Below are 23,620 nucleotides of genomic sequence, written 5' to 3' on the forward strand. Positions count from 1 at the left end.
CAGACGTCTGGCATGAAAGCGAGTTTCACTGTCTCAACCTACTTTCCCATCAATGTATGGCCTCATTACGAAGCTGTTGTAATTAAAACAGTTGGAGAAAAGCCAACTATTTTGAGCCCCCTGGTTCATATGATGCAGTATAAACAATCCCATTAAATCAAGGAAACTATTCCTGTGATACAGAGTTTTTAAAAGTGTACTCAGGCAAAACCTCTCAGCATCACAGAGTGGAAAGCAAACAACAAAGCAAAAAACACCAACCACAAAACAAAGGAAGGAATACTTTGCTGGCTTTGAAAGCACCCAGAATGATTCAAAACCTTTAGCATGGAAAGTGAGCGTCAGTAGCATACTTGAAAACCATGTTTCAATACGCTGTGCAAACTTAGACTGTATTTTAACACTATCAACATTAAATGTATTTTAACACTATCAACAAAAACACATTATCAATAAACTAGAGATAAGTGGGAAGTGGCCAAAACCAGGAGAAAAAACAAGTTACTTTTCAGCTTTTAATAAGTATTTCCTCACCTTTTCTTGACAAATATTCTGCCCGGGTAAAACTGGTCGACTGAAGATGTGTATTGGGTCAGCTGCGTGAAGAATCTTTTTGATTCATATTTTAATTATCGAATTGAAGTCACAAATTACTGCATGTCAACACATTTCCATTGGGGCCACAGACAGCACACTGTGAGCAGGGCAGAGCTCTTGTCTCTTTACTTCTTCATAAAAATATACTTATTTAAGAATGGAAGGAAACTGGGCTAAACAAACTGCAGGCACCAAGGAGAAATGGGTCTCCTCTCGCAGCAATGCAGGAGCATTTCAGTTCGTTTTTCTTTTTTTCATCTTTTACTGTCCTTTTGGGTTAGGCTGGGATCATCCATTTGACCCGTATTAACCATATGACAGCATTTCAACACCAAACTTCACTTTTTTGTATTAATTCAGTCACTTTCACAATTTTTATTGTATGAAAGACTCCTATCCTGAATGCTGAGGTCTAAAACTCTTCATCTTCTTCACACGGTGTCCTGCATTTTAGATTTGCAAGCTTTTTGACCGCTGCACATGATACCTTCACAAACTTCTCCAAGAAACTGTTCTGAATAATCGCACTACTCCCAGCCTGCTCCGTAACTCATCATCCCCTGGGATCCAGCAGCTCTTTGAGTGGGTCAGCCTGACTTAGTTTGAAATCGACCTGCAAACTACACAGATTTATCGGGTCTCTCCCGTATCCTGCACCACCGGCCTTCCTCCCCTCGCACCGCTCCGCCGCGGCACCGCCTGCTCCGAATCCCGCTCCCGTTCGGCCTCTTTTCGAAGAGCTGTCGTTCCCAAACCACCATGTTCAGCCCCGCGCCGCCTACTTGACATGAGCAAAGCGTCCCCAGGCCCGCCCGGACCCTTCTCCTCACTCCCTGCCTGCCTCTGCGGGGTTCACCTACGGGTCGCGCGGCGCCTCAGGGCGCTGCCGCGTGCTCCCTCAGGAGGGGAAAAAAGGCGCCAAACACCGGCGGGCGCCACGTGCCAGTGGCCCCTCCCGTCCGCTCCCCGGCTGCTTGTTCGCCGCCGCAGATTCGCCACCGGAGGCCGCGCTGCGGCCGCTCCCCTCCGGACCGCTGCGGGCACCACAGCAGCGACCGGGGCTGCCCGGCGGGAGGTGGGGTGGGCTCCCTGTGCAAAGCGCTGGCTGGAACGTGAAGGCAGACAGTCTCTCCTATCCGCACCTTTCCCTCGCCATCACGGGGCGAAGGGGATTGAGTCCGGGGCGGGGCGGAGGCGGTGCCTCCCGCTCCACACCTCAGGAACTCTGGTGACAGCCCGCACCGGGCGGGGAGGCGGCGCCTTCTCGGTAATGGCGGCACGGAGCGCGGCGTGAGGGTCCCGCAGATTCGCCACTACCGCTTCCGGCCTCCACCGAGCACGGCGCGGTGCGGAGAAGGGCTCAGCCCGGCCCAGCGGGGGCTCCGGAACGAGCGGGGGAGGCCAAACCGCCTCCGCCTTCAAAAAGAGACTCCAGCAGCGGCGGCGTGTCGAAAGTGCGGAGCGCAGCGCGCAGGCGCTGTCCTCGCCGCCGCCCCGGCCTGGTGAGGAACAAAGGGAGCGCGGCCGGAGCGGGTGAGTCGGGGCGAGCGGGCCGGGGAGCGGCCTGGCTGGGGCGGGAGGGGACCGGCCTCGTCCCCGTCAGCTGCCGTTGGGGCTGAGGGGGCCGCGCCGGTGGGACCCAGGGGTGTGGACGGGGCTGCAGCGGCGCGGTGGGCTCAGTGGGGCTCCCCGGTCCTTCTCCCGCCCGACCGCCTCGAACCTCCCGAGCAGCCCTGTGCGAAGAGCTTGTGGGAGCGCGAAGCTGAGCACAGCGGTAGTCGGGAAACTCCAACGCATTTCGGCCGCTGGTGCGACCTCGGGGAGTTTGAAGAGAAAGGCCGATAAAAAACCCCAAACGGCTTCGTTACAGCGCTTTTCCCGTGACCCCGGTGGGCCGACAAAGGGTCAGTGAGCTCACGGCCTGTGAGGTGGCAGCGGTGTGCTCGGTGATTGGGTTTGTGTACCGTGTAGAGCAGATAACTGTTTAATTTGGACATTCGTGCATTAATACCAGTTATCTGAAACAGTCAGTGTAAAATAAGGGGGTATATTTATCAAGGGAAAAAATACACATCCTTAATATGAACAAGATAAACCTGAGCGTTATTTCACAGCTGATTAGTGTAAGGCCAAGGGGAATGGCTTTGACCTGCCAGAGGGGAGATTGAGATGAGCTTTGAGGCAGAAGTTCTTCCTTGTGAGGGTGCTGAGGTGCTGGCACAGGGTGCTCAGAGAAGCTGTGGCTGCCCCATGCCTGGCAGTGTTCAAGGCCAGGTTGGACACAGGGGCTTGGAGCAACCTGCTCTAGTGGAAGGTGTCCCTGCCCGTGGCAGGGGGTTGGAACTAGATGAGCTTTAAGGTCCCTTCATCCCAAACCAGTATATGATTTAAGGCCAGTTTCCTTAGAAAGTACATTCATTTTGTAAAGAGATAAAAAAATCCTTTGTTTTAGAAACTTCTGTCTTTATTTCAAAATTGGAAAACTTCTTGGTAATCTTCATTTGGTAAACTTCATTACAAAGCTTCAAGGATTTGGGGAAGCAAATGTGTAATACTTAATAGCATGGTATTCTTTTGTCTTTCAGAAGTACAAATATAATGTCAGGTGGCTGAAAATTTGCCTATCAAAATGTCAAGTAAGTCTTCAGATTTTTCTTCCGTTAACTTGATGAATTAAACAGCTGGTTCAGCAGAACCTGTTTGTGAGAGAACCTTGTTATTCCTTGCATTAAAGGGAATGACATGAAGTGTGGTTATCCTTGTCCGAACTCTGGGCCTTAAATCTTGCTGTGGCTGATTTTCTGCCATGTTGTTTGCATAGGAAATCCAAATCTCACCGTTTCTTCTGAATCCCATTTTACTGCATTTTTGCTTACCCTCTTTTTAATTTATGTGCTGATAAATGGAGTTCAGTCTTTTGCCTAAATAAAAGGCTGATAATGAGAGCAATGCTGTAGTCTTAACTTTTTTTCTCTTTTCTTTCTCTTGTGTTCTTTGCTTTATGCTCTTCAGTGGCAAAATGCAAAGTCTTTGAAAGTGGGGTTTCTATCTTGGTTTTGTAAATTGCTTAAAAATGTTTGCCACAGCAGATGCCTTATTTAAAAAAAATCATTCAAGTTTTCAAGGGAAAAAAAAATGTGCTTACATTTCTATCTTAACAGAAAGGCCATCTTATGCCCCACCTCCTACCCCAGCTCCTGCAACCGTAAGTATAATGATTTTTCTCATTAACACAGAGCTGGTAACAGTCTTTAATAACTTACCAGAGCAGTAATTATGGAGTTGCATCAGCTTCGTGTATTGGAAACACAAGCTAGTCATAGTTCATTATTAATATGATATGCATTATTTAAATTAATCTAATTTCTTCAGCAGTTTGGCAAAGAGAAGCTGAATAAACTTGCTTTGCCTTTAAGGCTACATCCTGCAGATACTGAATTTTCTGTAAGCAGTCAGTTGGTCTTAAATTATTCCCAGTGGGTTACACCAGTTCACTGGAATAGTTAAGAACAAACTCATATGTTTAATTCTGGAACTTCCCACTCAACCTGTGCCCAGATCATGGGCAAACAGCATTTTCTAGCTGATTTTCAGAACTGTGCCCATGTTTAAAAAGGTACTAAAGTACCAATACACAGTGGTAAGGAAAGACTTTGAAAGCAAATGCACCTCTCCTGTAGCAGTCACATTTCTACATAGGTTGCCTTTAGAAGTAACATACTCTCATGAGAAAATACAAATCTTTTGTACAGAAGAATGAGTAAGGATGCTATAGTGAATTTTTTTACCAAAGAAGATTGGGAAGCTGTTATCCAATACTGCTTCTGATCTCTGCATCTGGGATGAAAAGTGCAGGATGGCATTTAGATGAAATGTGATCCTCAAATTTATCATGCCATACTTCACATTCAGAGAGGCTTGAAAAGTACAGAATGTATAATGTTCTTTATAAACTTCCATAAATAAAACTTTATTTGTGTAGTCTGTTCAGAGTTTTCATTTTGCACGCAACGGAATAAATCTGTCAGAAGGAACATGATGGCATCTGCTCTTACAACTGGATTCCTGCATCGAGAGCTGTGCACATCCATTGTGATTCTTTGGGATGTATCACAGATACAGCTGTTGTTAAATGGTTTCTATCGATGTGGTACATTCTCTAGTCAAGTTAGAAATGTTTAGAAGGGTATATGAAACAAATTTGCAACTAGTGACATGCATGACTGATTTTGCAAGTGTCTTCTGTATTACTTATTTTATGCAGGCCTTCAGGTGATATAGTCTGTGCTCTGCTAATGCAAGTCCTAAGAGCAGACAAATAACCCTGCTGCTTCTTCCACAGCCAGTTCCAGTTACTACAGTCAACAAAGCACCAGTAGCTAACTGCAGTATTATAGCTGAAGTAAAAGTTCTCCATGTAATGCAAGGTAGTTCCATTGTAACATCTAAATCCTGTCTTGCAGAAATAAAGAATTAAGCAGACGGAGATTACAGTTGTCATCTGGTTTTATTGAAGAGGTGTAGTTCAAAACCTGTTGTTATGGTAATACAAAAAACTGTAGTAAAATGGTGTCTTACTAAATAGTGACTGTGTATGTTGTGATCACAGGCACATGGATTGAGTAAATGTCAGCTGCTGTGGCTGAGATTAAAAAGCTGGCAATAAATATATATTAAAAAGGCTGTCAAAGGATAATCTTGCTCTGTATTTATATGTTTAGAAATAAACTAACTACAGTGTGTCTACATGCACTTGAAAACTTCACAAGTTAATGTAGTTTAGCCTATAGGTTCTCTTTGTTCCATGTTTGTTTGTCATACCCTGGTTCTTGGAGTCTTGAATTGATCTGTGCAAGGTTTGTAGCTGTGCTCTAGAATGGGTCCAGTCAGCAAATCACTTCAGAACACAACTGCAATATGTGCTGCTTATTAGGGCCAAAGTGCTACTAAAAAGTGGGACAAGGTGTGGATTAAACACTTCTGGATATCCTGATAGAATATTTGCCACAGGACTTCACAGTTGCTATTAAATAGTAGATCCATTGGTTTTTTCAACCAACAAAATTTGATTGGGAAGCAGGGGATAATGGAAAAAGGCAGGAGAGAAATTTATGTGAGGAGGGAGTACAGCGAACCTTCTGATACTTGTTTGTCAATATGGGTAAGAAGGAATTGTAAAGAAATTCAAATTTTTCTCCATATTACTGAGGTGAGAATGAATGGATCCACTTTCAGGAATGAACAAAAATGTATTAACATCTTGAATTGTCTTCGATTCAGCCATTTGTTAAGGGTTGTTTGTAGCCTCTAACCTGTAGATCTTATTGCAGTGGTTCCTCACCTCTCTCAGCCTGCAGCCTACCCCAGAACAGAGCGGGGTGTCTCTGAACTGTCATCTCTCCCAGCTGGCAAATCTCAGTTCCCCAAAGTGTGTCTGTGAACCACCAGGAAGGTTCAGATACTGGTAGTGGTGCACAGATGGTGCTTTGAGAGATTTATTACACACACACACACACACACACACACCCCCCTGTTTATTGACAGTATAATGTTTGTTGGAAAGGCAGAATGATGGGAAGAAGAGCAGACAGGGATTGTCATTGGTACGTTAAATGTTGATTCTGAGGATTTCTGCCTGATTACTACGTGCTGTGTTGCCGTGTGAGCTTAACCCTTTGGATCCAAGAGTCTTTCTGAATTACTTGATGGCTTATGTTGGAAAATGTTACTAGCCATGACCTGGATTTATAGAATACTTGTTTAAAAGAGTTACACTTAACAGAAATAAAATCACCAACTTTAGACAGAAACTTGTAGTGACACATTTGTTTAAAAATCTTGTTTCCTTAATAGGTTTATACTGGAGTAAGTTTTGTGTGTTGAGAAGATACCAACTGCTACACCTCATTTGCTTGTTTAAATTCTGGTTGCTTTTGCATGCCATATTGCAGTTCATTTTCATTTCTGTGTTTTCCTCGTTTGAGCTCATTTCTCATTCGTGTTTTTGTCTCATTTGTTTCCATCAGCAAATGCCCAGCACACCAGGGTTTGTGGGATACAATCCATACAGCCATCTGGCCTACAACAACTACAGGCTGGGAGGGAACCCGGGCACCAACAGCCGGGTCACGGTAGGAGAATCAACTATTACATCATCCAGCAAACAACAGGAATTGACCAGGAATGGCTCTAGGGTTAGGTCCTTCTGAGGCTTGGCTGCTGCCACTTCTTTATAAAACCAAAAAACTACTTCTGACTTATCTCCCCCCCCCCTTTAACCCCCTTCCCTCTCACTCTGAAACCTTTTGCAGGAAAATGGACTTCTACTCAGCAGAAAAAACAATGTGGTAATCGTGTATGATGCAGAACTCCAGAAAGACAGACTTTGTGGTCTTTGGCGACCACTGCATGCTCAGGGAAGAGTTCTGTAGCCTGGGTGGAAATTCTTGGAGGGAGGGAACTGCTCATTTTCTTGAGGTTTACTCAAAGACAAGAACATTTTGCAAGATCATTGGTACTAGTTGCATCATACTGTTGAGCCATGCAAGGGATGCAAGCCTTTGTTTTTCTTCCTGCTCTTAGTCTGGTAATAACTGCAACGTCCCAGGTTCAGAAATTACTTTTTTCAGCAAAAGTGTGATGATAATAGAATCCTTTCAGATGTCATGTACTCTGTCAGGGTGTGGAAAATGGATGTTACATTCATGTTCCATGGAATAAACAAAGTGAGATGTAATTGAGTGATGAGAGAGGTGATGGCTTCTTTCAAATACAGGCCAAGTCCTGAGCATTGTATGCAGTTAGGAAACAAAAATAGATGTGGAAGTGTAACATTTTCTTAACTAACACAACAGAAATAGAGTAAATCCCTGATTTTTGTAAAGTTCCTGTAATTCTCATAACTTCAAGGCTTTTCATGTAAAACTTTCTACCTCAAAAGATCTGATTAGTTTGGAACATGATAAAAAGATTGCTCAAGAAACAAATAGATGGTGTGTTTAATGAAGTGTACACCTTTTATGCCTCTTACATAAACCTTTCAAACTTCATTTATGAAGTTCATCTGGTTTGTTAAAACGTTTACAGAAAAGACCTTTCCCATACAAGCTGGAACTTGACTCGCACTGTCTGAACAGAGACGTTTTTCCTTATACAAGAATAAATCAGGTTTTGTCTGAGAACTTCCATTGTTTCTGTATGTCATAAGCATACACAGCCTTCTCTGCCATGCATATATCAGTATATGTATGGTGTCTTTAAATCCCTGTTAATTTAAAAGCATTAAACAGTTTCCGTTGATGTTTTCCAACCCATCTGTATGTGTATCTGTGTATACATTTGGTAATGCACATACTTCATGCACATTATTTATACACGATCCTGTACGCATTGTTTCATAGAGCTCCATAAATTCAGCAAAACAAAACATACCAAGAGGAAAAATTGGAAAGCTGAATACTGAACATGGGCCTTCTTGGCCAGATACATTTGGTTCTCTATGGCTGTAGTCCTGAAAAATCTTGGAACTACTTTATATTTTTATGAGAATGCTCCCACTTTGTATAATACAAGTCCTGGCATGTGGAAGTGCTCAAGGAGTGGAGGTTTCCAGAGCCTGCAGCTGACAGGGACTGTCATGTTGCTGCGCTATTTTAGAAGAAAACTCTGTCAGGTGTTTTGTAGGTTGAGGGGCCAAGAGAGGATGCAGCAACGTCCCATCCACAGCAGTTAGTGGTCAGTGTCCTTTTGTTTAGTGTGAGTAATGTGCTTGTCAGTGTGCAAAGCTAAAGGCAGACACGGACACAGAAGGATATTACAGGCTAATTTGGACCATTAAGTACAGCTCAGATACAGATAATGTACACGTTGACAGCTCAGTTGGATGGGGTTTAGTTTAGTTGGCTCCAAATTACCACTGACAAATTTTGCAGACAAATATATTGCTAAAATGGTTAGAACATGAAAATACTTCTCTGACTTCCTGATCTTAAACTCCTTATCTTTTTTCCACCTGTACAGTAGCCACATTACATTTGTCAAAACTGGTAGAACAAATTGCTCATCAGGAGTGAGAAGAACAACCTGCTGGGATTGGTGTTTCCATTTACATTTCTGAGCTGCCTATTTCAGTTTTAAGAATATGGAGCCCTTTTGAAGGTTTTTCTAGTTACTGCTCTGTGAACTTACAGCTTAAAGCACAGACTTACATTGGGAAAACATGACTGTGAGGACCAGCTCTAGTTAGTACCTGTTCCCAGCTTGGGTGATTTTTTTGGTGATGTTGCTTGCTTCTCTTGGTGGGGGTGTGTGTGGTTGGTTTGGGTTAACTGCACAAGAATGAGTGTTTTCCAAAACATATGTGTAGACTCTGTCCGGTGATCACGTTAACGAATGGATTTATTCGGTTCTTTTATAGGCTTCCTCTGGTATTACCATTCCAAAGCCCCCCAAACCCCCAGACAAGCCCCTGATGCCCTACATGAGGTACAGCCGGAAGGTGGGTATACAGTGTCAACCAAGTTAAAATGAAAGTTAGTGTTTGTATGTGCTAACAATTAATTGCTATTATCTTAGTTTCAGCTTCTAAACTTTTACTTCTAACAGCCTGCACATTCTTTTAAGGGAATTGTAAAGTACAGATGCATTGCCCTTCACAATGAAGGCAGCAGTAGTCTGTTCACGCAGTTGCCAGTTTCTGGGGGGAAAAGTTTTCTCTAAAATGCTAAGTACTACCACTGTCTGCTGACAAGGATCCGCCCTGCCACATGCAGAAGTTCCTGTGACTTACTGACAGAACTTTTTTTATATAAAGGAAGTATTCCTTGCGGTATACTGGGCTTGGTACAGTGCTGTAGCTGGACTGAAGAGTAGCAATGAGTGGACTTTGCATGTTCTCCTTCGCCAACCTAGCCTGTGGCACCGTTTACTTCGCTATTCTGTGAACTGTTTGACAGAAAGTAGGAGAGGCTCTTGTGGAGTCTGAAATCTGATGGGGCATGGGGAGGGCATGTCAGCCTGGCTGAAGCGGGTGAGCCAGAAGGAATTCCTTCCGCTTCTGGTAAAATATCTTTACCAGCATGTCTGTCTTAGGCAAAAAACCATCAACAAAAAAAAATGTCAAGTGGCACAGCAAGAAATAACACTGGCAGCTCTCCTTTTTGGGTTTTTTTTCCCTATAAAGTTAGAAACTTTCTTGGTGGAGTCAGAACTTGTTGGAACTCAAATTGATCAGCAAGACTGCAAAATATTTTGCAATGTTACATTCTGATGTGAAAAGCTCAGTGCTCTTTGTCATAACCCACTGCTGGATGTGTTTACTCAGTAGCCTTTTTTTTTTCCCTGAGATGCAGCGATGTGCATTTAAGAAGAGAATTAAGAGGGTTAAAGGCAATATTCTCATGAAACCAAAGCCATTTCAGCAATTGCCTGTTTCAGTAGATGGCTTCCTACTGACCTCCTGCCCCAGAAAATAATAGAGATAGTTTAGCCAGACTCATTCCTAACTTAATCCTGTTTTTCATGGTGATTCCAGAAAGAACACTGAGATGACAATATAAAATGTGTAATTTGGAAGTATTTAGATATCATTAGTAAAGCTCCAGCTGTTTCTGTTAAGGTCTGGGACCAAGTGAAGGCGTCCAATCCCGATTTGAAGTTATGGGAAATTGGCAAGATTATTGGAGGAATGTGGCGAGATCTCACTGATGAAGAGAAGCAAGAGTATTTGAATGAATATGAAGCTGAAAAGGTAAATGGAAGAAATCTGGGATGTTTATTACAGCTGATTCTTCTAGGAACTGGTCTGAGAAGAAAAATTCATCTTCCCCATGCAGTGGTGTATGAGGCATTCAGGAGACCCCTGTATGTAACTTAAATGGAAGTTATGTCCTGACACATCTTTTAGATTTTTTTAGATAACTGTACATCAACTGTGACTGGTCAGTTTTTAGACCTAATTCAAAATGAAGTATTGATAATTGAGTGTCGATTTTAACTGTTTAATGAATGGATTTGCTTGTACAACATCAGTATTGAAAAGATTGTCTCAACACCAAAATCCTCTTTCAAAACTGGTGCTCTGCAACTACTGCTATTGTCATGAACGTGTTCATGAAAGACTTCCAGTCACGTAGGGTTTGCTTTTCATGGTGTAATCTGGTGTCACTCCACGCTATGACATAGTGTTTTGTTTCTTAAAATGTTACCACTTTAAGGGTTTTTCTTGTGATTCTGTTTTGGTTTTGTTGATCCTGATGACGAGAGACAACGGCTACCTGTGTGTCTAGGTTGGTAAGTGTTGAGGACCTTGACAAGGCTGGTATTGTGATCCTGAGGTAACAAAGGGAATTGTCCAGCTGTCATGTTGTGCTTAAACCTGGTAGGCATCTGAGCCTGTGTGTAACCCGGTCAAATCTAAGCTGTTTTTATTCCAGGTCAATAGAGAAGTGCTTCAAAGCTGGATGCTCTTAGTTGAAGCGAACAAATAATCAAGGGATTCTATTTTTTAACTTGGTCATGATGTTTAGATTGTAAGCTCCTTGGGGCAGGGGCCATCCTGGTCATATTTTTCCAGTGCCTAGGTAGAAGGATTCTAGTCCTAACCATAAAGAAAACAAGATGCCTAGGTACCTTTAACAATATGTAGATTATATCTTATTTTTCATTGGAAATATCTCAGATCACTGTACAAAATCTAGACTTGGCAGATTTTTAAAGTGAGATTAAAGAAAGCAAATCAAAGGGCAAAAATACTTCAAAGAAAGTGAAAATAGTGGTGCAGACCTGCTACCAGGAGGAGACTGTAGTCTGGCTGCAGCATTCTGTATCATCCCAGGGCAGGGATGGATCAAAGAGCGGAAAAATCTTAAGTTATTTTGAGAACTGGTTCATGACATACTGCAATAAGAGAAGAAATGAGAATCAAAGATCTAGTTAGAACTCCAGAGATTTATTGAGAGTTATGTTCACTAATTGTTTTTATCCTATCAGAGTTCATCTGATCATAAATGCCTTGTTCTGAGGCGGTTGGTTTTTAAATCTCAAAAAACAAAGCTGCTGTTTAAGACTTCTCAGGTATTAAAGCTGAAATGTACCTAGAAGCCCAGCTAGTGTTTCTAAAACATGAATGACTATGGAAGAAGTTCCAGTTGGTAAAACAACTGAGAGAATATGGTCATTTGTGTATCACTGGATGACTCAGAATAGCTTTGTCTGTACAACTACAACGTGAGTTGTACCGGTTGCAGTTGTGTCCAGGCTGAAATCGTCCCCTTGTGCAATCAAACGCTATTGGTCACGTTTCAGATAGAGTACAATGAGTCCATGAAGGCCTACCACAACTCTCCTGCATACCTGGCCTACATCAACGCCAAGAGCCGTGCAGAGGCTGCGCTGGAAGAGGAGAGCCGCCAGAGGCAGTCACGCATGGAGAAGGGGGAGCCCTACATGAGCATCCAGCCTGCAGAGGATCCTGATGGTAAGCACAAAGGGGTTTGTGTGCATGTCCACTGAGACAGTCCCGTTACACGACCAGCAGCAGAGGGAAACAGATGGAGACACAGAAAACTACCAGTGTACAACTTACAGTGCTTAACATGACTTCCTTTCTATTTTAGTACCTTTAATAGTGATTTTCATTATCAAGTTTCACTTTATACAGCTAACAATTGACTTTGTCTTGTTTCCAAGGTGTCAAAAGTTATTTCAACCCTTAATTACATATGAAGTAACTGCTTACAGTTCAAAACAAGTAAGTCTGCTTAAAGCCCTGTAATGGCTTTAATATATGTATTATAAAAGGCTTAGATGCCTGATTTAATCCAGCTCAAATGGAATTGTGTGCTTTATTACCAGAAGCACATAATTCTGACAGGCAGAGAGCTCTAGTATGATTAAGAGCACCTGAACCTTTAATCTGTTCAACAACTGTCAGTTAAGATTGAGGACATCAGTTACCTTTGCTGCTGGCAAGCTGATGCGAAGGTTCCCAAAGTTCATTTGAGTGCGAGGACAGGCCCCACCCGGTGGGAACACTTGGCCCCAGCCACCCAGCGGCTGCTCTGCAGCTCCCAGCCCAATGCTTGTTGAAACCTGAGGGGGAAACATGTAACCAGTTACACCCTTTTTTTTATCCCCCCCTTTGTAAAAGCACACCTTGGAAATAAAGCATGCGACAAGCAGCATTTTACCCAGTGTGAGGTAACTGCACCATTCACTTGAATACATTTAGCATTCCAGTAGCTGCCATTTGGGACTTCAGGTTTTGGGGCCAAAGGAGCTCGGCTGGATACAGCTGCACAAGACCCCAAGTTGCATCTATTCCCATCTGGGACCAAACAATAAGTTATTTCTGTGACAGAAATGTTGCTTCTGTCCCATCCTGCCCATCACTAGGGTCAAGAACTCTGAGCCTAGAAGGAATCTTAGTAAGAGAACAAAGGCACAACTTTAAGGAGACCAGTTTGCTCAATATTTCTTTGTCTCTTGCACATCCATTGCCTTCCCACTGTTTTCCCCTTCCTTGCTTCATTTAATTGGGTACCTCAATGAAAAATTGAACATAACACTTTGAAATAAAGGAGACAGAAACTTTCCTTAAAGTAGTTACCTTCTTTGGTAACATTTTCTTGCATGATAAGGTAGGATTCTTAAGATCTCTCTGAATAGTTGGAGAGTGATCTCGATTAGGAAAACTTGATGTAAAATAAATTTGACTTCTGGACTCTTCTACATGACAGCGTTCTGGAAGAGAATTCATATTTGGTGCTTAACTGATTTTAATACTCAACTAAATTTGAGTTATGCTCACATAAGTTTCTTCTGTTTCATCATCAATATTAGATGCTATTTATACTATGCTTTGAATTCTAATCAGTTTGGTTTTAATATTCCATAATGCTGTAGTTTATGTTAAATTCTGACTAGATTAAAATTGCCAGAGTCCCACATCTTGCCAGAAATTAGAAGCTCTTTTAATTGGATCAGAGAGAAGAAAACTAAATCCTTGACCTGAAATATTCTTAGCTCTTTGTGGTTAATCCTGTAGAAGAATGTCAAACAAGACAGTTTAGTTCCTGTTGGGCTGCCTTTAATTCCTTTTCTGCACGAGAAGCTTATAAGGAGACCAGCACTTTGACCCCTGTGCTCATGTATTTTCTCTCCTGAAGTGTTTTGGGGTTTTTTCTGTAACTGTTCTTCAGTGAATTGCATTTACTAAAAAAATAAATCATTGAATGCTCTTAACACAGTACTGTGAATTTTCAGTGATGAGTAAACATGTATCACTGCTTGAGGCTTTCATTCCTCAAGTGTTTCAAAATAAGTCTTTCTGATCTGTGCTACAAAGCTTATTTAGAGAGGAGTCACTCTCCTGTTGGTATTTTGTACTTGATATTGTTCTGGTAACATGATTGATCAGGAATGTGTGGGTTTGGGTTTATTTGGTGTATTAATAGTCCCTCTTGCTCTGGAAATGCAGAAAGCAGCACAGTAACTAACTGAATCCAAATTTCAGTCTTGTGGGAAATGCATGTCAAATCCCAGCTGTTCGAGCTGTGCCAGGTAAGTGGTTTGTCCTCACAGGGTGGTTTTTCTGATGACCTGATGTTCTGTATGTGTTAGTATGAACTTTGTGGCACAACAGCAACTGGTGTTAGGGTTTGTATCTTGTTTTTAAGAAGTGGTAATGTGTCACTAGACTTGCTACTGATTTTGTTGCGCTTAACACTCTTGTTTCAGACTATGACGATGGGTTTTCCATGAAGCACACGGCCACAGCTCGTTTCCAGAGGAACCATCGTCTCATCAGTGAGATCCTGAGCGAAAGCGTGGTTCCCGATGTCCGCTCTGTGGTCACCACAGCTAGAATGCAAGTTCTGAAACGCCAGGTTCAGTCTTTAATGGTTCATCAGGTAAGGACAAATGATATGAAGTGTTGGTGAAGATAATGGTGTCGGGCTGTACTCCAAGTCTCGGATCGTTTGATCATCTACGTGACTCTTCTTGTTGGGTGTCAGTGTTCTCTACGCTTGAATAGCTCGTCTGTCTTGGGAGGTGCAAGACATGAAGCGTCACCTCCCAGGCTGTTTTGTTACTGAGAATCATGTTAAGCTCTAGTGTGGTTTTTAGGATATCTTAAGTATCAATTCCACAGCTCTTCACTATTACACATAACCCTTCTGTATGTACTGGAGTCTCCTATTTAATGGGTACTGGTAGAGTTGTGACTTTGGGGTAGCTTATGACTCATAATCTTGTTTGAAACGATTCTTTATTCCAGTAAATGGTCCCTATTGTAACATTTTTCATTGTTAAACACATACAAGGCAATCTAGTGAGGTGGCACTTGTATGTTTCACTTTGCTTTGACTGGGCATGCACCTTTTTGCCAAACATGTACATTACCAGAGGAACCCTCTGTTGGTGTAGTCAATATACACATAGGTGAAGAAAACTGAGACACCAGAATTCAGTAAACAAAAGCAGATTTGGAGGGGGGTGGTATCCCTTCTTTCCTTTGAATTGTGGTCTTTCTGCATTAGAGAATGTAATTTGTGTGTTCAGTATGTATATACCTGTATATATGAAATGGGGTGTATAATATGAAAGAAAACATGTAGGTTTTATGCTGGAAAATTCACCTAGATACATACATAGTGTTCTCCGCTTACAATACACCTCGCCAATCCCAAGTGACTGCAGAGGCCCATTTATTGTTCATACTTTTCAACAGCATAAGGTCATTTATGTATTACGTAGGTGTATTTTTAAATACTGGTGTATATATTTCTGTAGGTAGCTGTAACCTGTGTCCAGCTCTTCAGGTGACAGCATAGTAAAGTTCTCACCATTTATCTCGTTTCCAGCGTAAACTGGAAGCTGAGCTTCTGCAAATTGAAGAGCGTCACCAGGAAAAGAAGAGGAAGTTTCTGGAAAGCACAGAATCCTTTAACAACGAGCTCAAAAGGGTACAACTCCTGCTTTTCTCCACTTGGAGGAATTGCTAGTTACCCATTTATTTGTACAAGTGCTCTCCCCACAGTTCTTTATTCAGTGTTGTGTAATTACACACTGAAGACTGCAGTGTCCTTGTGTGTGCGTGCTGGAAGGCGCACAGAGCTTGTGCTGTTTCATGCTCCATCAGTGACCTTTAGTGGTGACATTCAGCCAGTACAGCTTGGAAGTGCCCTCAGGCATCACAGCTTGAGCTCATGGGAGAGCAGCTCCAGCTCAAGGAAGGTGGCCTAAAGCCACTGCTCTGTCCTTGGCTGCATCCAAAGAACAAGCTTTAGGTGGTTTATTCCCCCCTCTTTTTTGTTAACATGCCTGATGTGTCTCCCTCTCTAGTTACTGACTCTTATAAACTTTGTCAAATCAAAAGAATCTTTATCTAGAAATACTGAGCTCGTATTTGGGTTTTACTGATGTTTTGTTTTTCAGTGTAACTGAGGTAGTAAAAGAGCTTTCCTGGTTTGTCTCTCTTTAATTGCCAGTTATGCAGTTTGAAGGTGGAAGTGGATATGGAAAAAATTGCTGCTGAAATTGCTCAGGCGGAGGAACAGGCTCGCAAGAGGCAGGAGGAAAGGGAAAAAGAAGCAGCTGAGCAGGCAGAACGCAGCCAAAACAACATCGCAGCTGAGGAAGAACAGGCAGCTAACAAGGCAGAGGAGAAGAAAGAAGAGGAGAGTGCTCCAATGGAGACAGGTAAAGGCACAAGAGGCCCAGCGTGGCCAGGAGTGCACTCCCTCTGCTTTTGCTGTTAGTAGGAAGAAAGGCTTCAGCACAACAGCAGTCAGAACAGAGAACTTGATCTTTGTGACCCGACATGTCTGCTTTCTTCTCCTTAAATTGCTCCTTTTTAAACAGGAGAGAATAAGATACCACCAACACCCTGTTTAATGCTTTGAGTTATGTACACAAGGGGAAAAAATGCTTTCTAACCCTATCTCGTCTCTTAGATACGGGTTAGCCAGGAGCAACTGAGAGTTTCCTTGTCCTGGTGTCAGCATTAGGAGGACACGACAGCACTTATGCCCAGCTGGTTTGCAGGTTTTGTGTGTTCTGTACAGTGACATTAGAAAATGTTACTGGATTGGAGCGTGTCAGTGGTCAGTAAAGCAGCGAGTTGTTGCCGTACCAGTGTGAGTGTAAGGGAAAAGGCACCAGGGAACTGGAATTGTGCTTCTGGTGTAACAAGGCTTTCTTATGGCTGACTTCTGGGGTCAGGCAGCTGCAGGTGACTTTCAGGACACTGTGTGGCAGGACCATAGACATCCTTCAGAGCTGTGACTCCTGCTGCATGTTCTAAGTGACAGAATTAACTCCTGTGGAGTACTCGGATTTGTTACACAGTTCTTCCTAAATTCTAATTGTGTGTGAATTGTATTGGCATGTGAATGACACTGAGAAATGTCTTGTTACAGAAGAGCCTCACCCAGAAGAGAGCACAGAAACCCAGCAGAACGGAGAAGAAGGAACATCCACCCCAGATGACAAGGAGAGTGGCCAAGAAGGGGGCGACAGCACCGCAGAGGAGGGAACCAGTGACAGCAACACTGGTTCTGAGAGCAACAGCGCGACAGTGGAGGAGCCTCCTGCGGACCCCAGCGCCGAGGACAGCGAGAAGAAAGAATAAATATTGACTCACTTCATGTGTCTCTTTAAGGAAGTTCTAGTTTGGTTTCAACATGTGCTACGTGGCTTTTGTATCTTCCCTGCCTGTATCCCTTGTTCCCAAAGGATACTGGGCTTCAGTAACACATCACATTACCAGCAAAGTGACGTCGAGGGGCCTTCAGCACAGGGTGGCTTAAAGCAGACAGAAAACCTATTAAAAATACAGAGAGGTCCTTCCTATTGCTTGGGATTTCTCCCCTTGAAGGACAGGTCTGGTTTTGGTTTTTACATTACAAATCAGCCCTTCTACTGTTCTACTTACATGACCGCGGTGAGGAGGCCTTTCTCAAAGGCCCTTTTTGGCTGTTTGTGGCTGAAATGTGATGCTGATGGGCCTCCCCTCTCTCTGGGCCCCTCCTGAGGAGCTTGGCTCTGTCCTGATACATCAGCTTACTGCACCACGACCCGGAGCATGTCCTCGATCTCACAAAACCAACCCCCCAGCAGCCCCACTGCTTCGTTCTGGCCAGCCAGGACCCAGCTCTTTAGAGAATGCTTTTGCTACTCGTGAGTGCTCCTAAGTCAGGCCAATGGGCCCTGTCTTGGGGGGGGTTTTGGTGCAAGAGAAGCTGTTCTATAGCGACAGAATCTTGCTCACGTTCTACATTTCAGGAACATTTCAGGAACATTTCAGGAGATCCGCTTCCAAAGGACTGAGCCTAACTGTCCTCTTGCAGTAGATGATGTAACCTGGAGGGGGGGGGAGGTTTCTAATCAGAGCAACAGCCTTTGCTTTTCTGTACCAATGAACTCCTTTATTTCCTACTAAGAGATCCTGGTGTGACCTCAGCCAGAGATGCAGGAAAGTCCAAAGCAGGAGTGCACTGAAACACATCCATGTTCGCTGAGCAGGCTCAATACAGCACAAATGGTGAAGAATGGTGGGTTTGCTTGTCAGAACCACTGGGACCTCAAGAGATATACCAAAACCAGCCCTTTTTGTCCCATGTAAGCTGAAGCCCTTCTGAAAATAACACCCTGAGTTGCAGTAACAGACACAAGCCACTTCCTGTACAAGCAAGAGAACACATGATGCATTGAGGTCAATAAGCTGGTATGTTTTTAGGGAATAGTGGGTCTAGGGGGTGGTAATGGTTTGTAAATCCTTTTGCTCTTTTTTTTAAATGGTCTAAAAATAAAATCCAACAAGTTTGGTTTTTTTAAACTTACAGTGCTCTGGTTCTTGTCTCTTAAGGAATGCCTGTGTTTGATTTAGGGCTTCCATCAGCTGCCTTCCACCTTGAGCCCAGAGGAGAGTAAAACCATGGAATTAATTAGTGACAATCCAACATACAAACAGTTACACTGAAAAAGGGCTTTGAAAACCAAAGCAGAAACCCCCGAGCTGGCCTCGACTTCTGTTTGACCACTGGCTGCGTCTAGAATGATCTCTGGGGGTGGCCTTTGGCTTTAAAACCCGTGAATGGGAGAAGCTGTGGAGGAAATAATACTTGGAAGTTGTTATTAAACGGGGCACTGCCTTGTACACACACACAGAAATGAGCTAGTGGCAATTCAGATTTAAAAGCGCAAATGGGATCACTTGTTCCTGTTCTATTCCCTTCCATCAGGGATGTGTTCGTGCTCGAGATCATGCACGAACAGAGGGGGCAGAGTCCTGTCACTGCGCTCCCTTTAATGAAGCATATTGGTTACACAGAGATTACACCTTGACCTACACACCTGAAGACTTATTTACTGCATTTTGCTCTTCTAAAAAACTATTTTTTGGAACAATTGTTGCTGCCAACACACAGTTTGATTTCTTAAATGGTACCAGCTGCTCCCCGGACCACAAACAAGCTCAGGTGCAATCAGCTGGTGCAGGAGGAGGCTCCACACCGCCTGTGCTGCAAATGCTCCTTGTGCCACAGCTTTTCTCTGTGCAGCAGCTGGGGTTCTGCAGGCCCCGTGTGCGTTTCATCTGCTCTGTATTCTCAAGGTGTATGCAAATAACAGTCATTACTGGCACAGGCAGGGTGTGCTGCACATCAGTGAGTAGGTGTCAACGTCAAAGGTAAAATAACTCCTCCAAGCACGTGCAAACCTGAACAAATGCCTGGTGGGCAGTGTTTGAACATTGACCAGCCCACAAGGGTCATGAGTATCAGGGACCAGCACAGGAGAGGGACTGGCCTTGTGAGAAACTCAGCTCCTTTGCTGTACTCCTGCAACAACCCTTGCCCAGCCCTGCTGCTCCTCAGGCCGCAGCTGAGACCTGCTGCCCACTTGACACCTCTGGTGGAGAGCAGCTCATTGGAGCTCCTGATGAGCCCACACACCCACCTGGAGGTGCTCAGCAGGACCTGCTGCCTCCCATGAGGTGGATGGAGCAGATAAAGCCCACGAGTGTGTTGTGTTCTTGCTGCTGGGTTCTCTGGTGTTAGCTGTCTGGTTCTTCTGGTCCTTGTGTGCTCTGTGTGGCAAAAGGGTGTCATCTCCTGGGGCTCCTGCTCCTTCCAGCTGTGGTGAGTGTCCCCTAGCTCCTTGGAGACATGTTCATGTGGGTGCAGGCTGTGATCTGGGTGCTGAGGGTGTTTGCACCGCTGGAGACAGTCACTGGGGCCCCCCTGGGTGCCTGAGAGCTGGCAAGTGTTTCACACCCACAGGGACTGACAAGCAAGTGAAGAGGCAAATCCGAAGCATTGCATCACAGTGAGGGAGTTGTTTTCTCTGGTTTGTTTTTCCTCTTCATGATAAAATCAAGTTTTTTCTCAGCCTGCCTCATGTTTTGTGACCTGTGACATCCCCCCGGCTCTGCTGTGCTGTGCCTTTGGCAGGTAAAGTCAAGGAGGCAAAGGTTCCCTTCTGCATTGGGTACTTCTCAAAAATATGCTTTTAACTCACCACAAAAATACACTTTGTAAATGTTATGAAGAAGCCTGAGTTAAAAAAAATGCTCTTAAAGTTTTTGGGATTTTTTTATTGCATTACTGTAATTATTAGATTTTATCACCCAAAAAACCTTCTGACCTACAAAACTGAACTACAAGAACAGGCCCACAGCATGGAGCAGGCCCCAAAAGGGAAATACTGAAAGGGTTTAGATGCTCAAATGTGAACCAGGCACCTTATGAGATTGTTCAAAAGCAATTCCATAGGTGAAGTGCTTTGCTCCTTGTAAAATACAGGTGGTTTACTTACCTCAATACCCTCCCAAAGCACTCACCTGTGTACGTGACTGCAGTCAGTGTCCCATGAAAGATGAAAGTCTGGTGTTTGTGCAGCAGCTACACTTTAGCAGGAACAAAATCCCCAAACTTCTTGGGGGTTTAAGCAAAACAATCACCTGTGCATCATGTGGGAGTTTTGCAAAGCTGATGTGTTTCCAGCAAAATGAGGGCTTCAGCTGTAGAATCTGTGCTTGCAGAAAGGATTATCCCTATGACAGACAGAAAGAAAGAAAACAGATTAATTGAGCTTTAGAGGGATGAAATATCAAAGTAAAGCCGAAGCCTGGCACGAACGGAGGCCAGGGCAGCCCACGGTGTGTGGGGAAATGGGAGCTGCCACTCGCAGCGTCGTGTTGTGCTGGTGTGTGGCAGCTCAGTCTCCAGTTGCAGAGCAGCTTCTGTGCCCACCCTGTCTCGAGGGTCCCTGGTGGTGTACTTCTCCCTTTCTTTCCCCCAGCTGTTGTGCTAAACCCCAGCTGGGCAGCCCTGGCTTTTCATTTAAAGCTATTTTGGATTATTTTCTCAATTTATCAAAAGCTGCTTAAAGAAAAAACCACCAGACTGGCCATCGACCCAATGCCCCTGTGCTGACACGACACCACTAAAGCTGCACCATCTTTGCTCCCTTGCTTACCTTTCCTTCCACCCCTTCAACTGACAAGTGCTCCCAGCAGCCCCAACTGCTGGAATATTGAGAATACTACTCCTCATCACTGGATGAGCAGTGGTGCAGGCTGTGAGCTTGGGGAGGTGCAGGAGCTGCATCAAGCGCTGCCACCAGGCGTCGCTCAACCTCCTGCCACCGCCTGTTTGGAGCTGGAGCGCGGGAAACCCCTTGGGTGCAAACTGCTCGTAATTCTTACTCTGGTTTTGTGTAATAGCGAGGAAGTGCCGGCCAGCAGCAGCAGTACTTGTTGCAGCACACGCTCTTTATGACTGTGACAAGGCTGTGGATTTAACTCCCCCTGTGCATTGTGTTGTACCAATGCATCGGGTACTGCAAGTGAACTTCATTGCATGCTCCTGTTTGCAACTGAGTAGCAGTTACGGGTTTCTAGCTTCATCTAGATGACGGCAAAGAGAAAAGCATTAAAAAGAACATAGAATCTATCTTCTTCCTTTTCTTTTTCCAGCTTTCTAACAAAGAGCTATTGTGAAATATGCTCTACCTGTGACAAAGGGATCCCATGTGTGCAGGAGCATTGAGAAAGGCGGTTTACAGACAAGATGCCTCATAATAAAGTGGAGAGAAGCACTTTTCTGGAGTGCAGGCAAAGCTTTAGGTGGTAAATGCCAAAGGGAAGGCCCAGGCTTCCAGCACGGTCTTCATGAAAGCACTTGCTGGACGGTGGTTTAAATGCCTCCACGCCATCTTCCAGCAGACAGATCCCATGTGAAGCCACATCCCTGCACAAATGGCAAAAATTCAAGCATTAGCCCTAGATTTTATGCTTAGGTTGCTCTTGGATAAATGTGACCAAAGAGAGAAGCGTAAAACCACTTCTGCACCAGCAAAGGTTGGTCTCGGCATGTGTCTCCTGCTAAGGAGAAGGGTCAGTCTCCCCCTGCAGCTCCAGCTTGTTTTCCCAGGCAAATGGATGCAATTTCCACTCTGCTTTTGGATAACTTGACATGCCCCTGCTCAGTAATCCTGCTACAGATGATTCAGTTAGTCAATAAGGGGAATTTATAGCTGCACTCATTTAATTTTCAATGCGAATTAAGGTAAATTGAATTAAGATCATGTTAATTCTGAGTAAGAGTGTCTTTGTGTGGGCTTAATGCAGTTTAACTAATCCACTTTAGTCTGTGCATGTGAATTTATCAGTGTATCCTTGGACACTTTAGGGGAAAAAACATCATGGTTTTAAACTGATAGAGGGAGATTGAGATGGGACCTTAAGAAGTTCTTCCCTGTGAGGCACTGGCACAGGTTGCTGCTGGGAAACAGGACAGGCAAGTGTGTGGTGTGCTGTCAGAACAGTTTTTATCACAGCTGAGATGGAGCAGGGAATTCCAGCTTTGAGCCTTGGCTTTGTTGTCAGTTCCCAGGAACTCCTACTGCATGCATGGGTAGAGAAATGCAGGTCTGAGTGCTGTAAGAGATGCTGGTACAACTTTAGCAGAGGGTAGGAATCACCTTTAAGCTCTCTAGGCACCTTGGATACAGACTGCAGCGCTGCTCTGGGGGAGGCTGGTGCTCAGTCATGTCAGAGACATGAAGGGGCTCTAGGTGCACATCGTCCTTCTGGGTCCCAGGTTCATCTCAGACTACTGCAGCTGTAACTATTTGTGCCTGGAAGGAGCCTGCAACACCTCATGGAGGTTTTGAGTGCTTCCCCAAGTGCTTTGATTCCTGACTCTGAAGTCTCCCCTATGTCTGCAGAGTATTGACAGTGATTCTTGCAAACCTCTCTCCAATGGGATCTGTACTGATAACCGAGTGGAGACCAGCTCCTAGGCTGGTGGCTTGAGAGCGGGGATCCTGCTCTGGTTTAACTCTGTCTGTTGTTGTTCTCAGTTCCCTTCTTTCACTTTGACGCCTTTTTTTCCACAACCTTCAAGGGGTTTTTTGAAGTGGTTTTGCAGTTATCAGGCTGGTGTCTTATTTTGTTGTAAATCATCATGTACGGCTTCACTTGCGACTTCGAGAAGTCCATAATTTCTGTAAACACCTAGTTTCAATTTGCCTTTTTTTTTCACTCAATTCTCTTCAGAAGGCAAGAAAAAGCTACTTTACAGTAACAAGAGAGTGAAAAATCAAACATGATTTATTATTATTTTTTAAGGCCAGGGATGAAGAATCCCAGATCTGTGACAGAGAGGACTGGATGAGCTGCTCTTAGAGAAACCACTGATGGCATTATTCCCTGTTTCTATATCCAACTTTCTTTCAAAGATAGCAAGGGATTGGTGTTCAATCTTACGCCTTTTGAACATGGTAACGCCAGCTTGCAGGATGTATGGTCAGCTCCCTGTGTGGTCAGCAGATGCTTTAACTCTCAGTTCTCTTTAGGAGACATAATGCTCTCTCTTTACCTCCCTCAACAAGTCATTGCTCACTAGTGTTCAGTACCGTGTGGGAATGAAGTACAGGGAAGGTTTCAAAACACTCCCTAGACATAACCAGTGCTCATGGACCCTCCCAGCATGGCTCCTATCACATCCCAGGAGGT

At 44.1% G+C, this 23,620-nt stretch overlaps 1 protein-coding gene across 4 annotated transcripts; it reads left to right on the forward strand.

Annotated features, from left to right (window-relative positions):
• Positions 1 to 1,602: 1,602 nt before the first annotated feature.
• SMARCE1 (SWI/SNF related, matrix associated, actin dependent regulator of chromatin, subfamily e, member 1) lies at positions 1,603 to 18,440 on the forward strand. Of its 4 annotated transcripts, XM_030508486.1 has the most exons (11): positions 1,603 to 2,130; positions 3,183 to 3,233; positions 3,759 to 3,802; positions 6,624 to 6,728; positions 9,014 to 9,094; positions 10,214 to 10,345; positions 11,902 to 12,073; positions 14,335 to 14,507; positions 15,462 to 15,563; positions 16,089 to 16,299; positions 17,019 to 18,440. In XM_030508486.1, exons 2-11 carry the CDS (start codon positions 3,227 to 3,229, stop codon positions 17,228 to 17,230), a joined length of 1,239 nt encoding a protein of 412 aa, XP_030364346.1. In that variant the 5' UTR covers positions 1,603 to 2,130; positions 3,183 to 3,226; the 3' UTR covers positions 17,231 to 18,440. The 4 variants fall into 4 exon arrangements, with proteins under 4 accessions (XP_030364346.1, XP_030364348.1, XP_030364349.1 ...); XM_030508488.1 differs by lacking the exon at positions 6,624 to 6,728 and having other exon boundaries at positions 1,847 to 2,130; XM_030508489.2 differs by lacking the exon at positions 10,214 to 10,345 and having other exon boundaries at positions 1,858 to 2,130.
• Positions 18,441 to 23,620: the final 5,180 nt, after the last annotated feature.

The sequence above is a fragment of the Strigops habroptila genome, chromosome 19 (assembly GCF_004027225.2).
Source record: "Strigops habroptila isolate Jane chromosome 19, bStrHab1.2.pri, whole genome shotgun sequence".
NCBI classification, from domain to species: Eukaryota; Metazoa; Chordata; class Aves; order Psittaciformes; family Psittacidae; genus Strigops; species Strigops habroptila.

Excerpts from the sequence above, each read along its gene's own strand:
- SMARCE1 (XM_030508486.1), top strand. Across the intron at positions 3,803-6,623 it reads CTACCCCAGCTCCTGCAACC|CAAATGCCCAGCACACCAGG; the intron begins GTAAGTATAATG and ends TGTTTCCATCAG. Across the intron at positions 6,729-9,013 it reads GCACCAACAGCCGGGTCACG|GCTTCCTCTGGTATTACCAT; the intron begins GTAGGAGAATCA and ends GTTCTTTTATAG.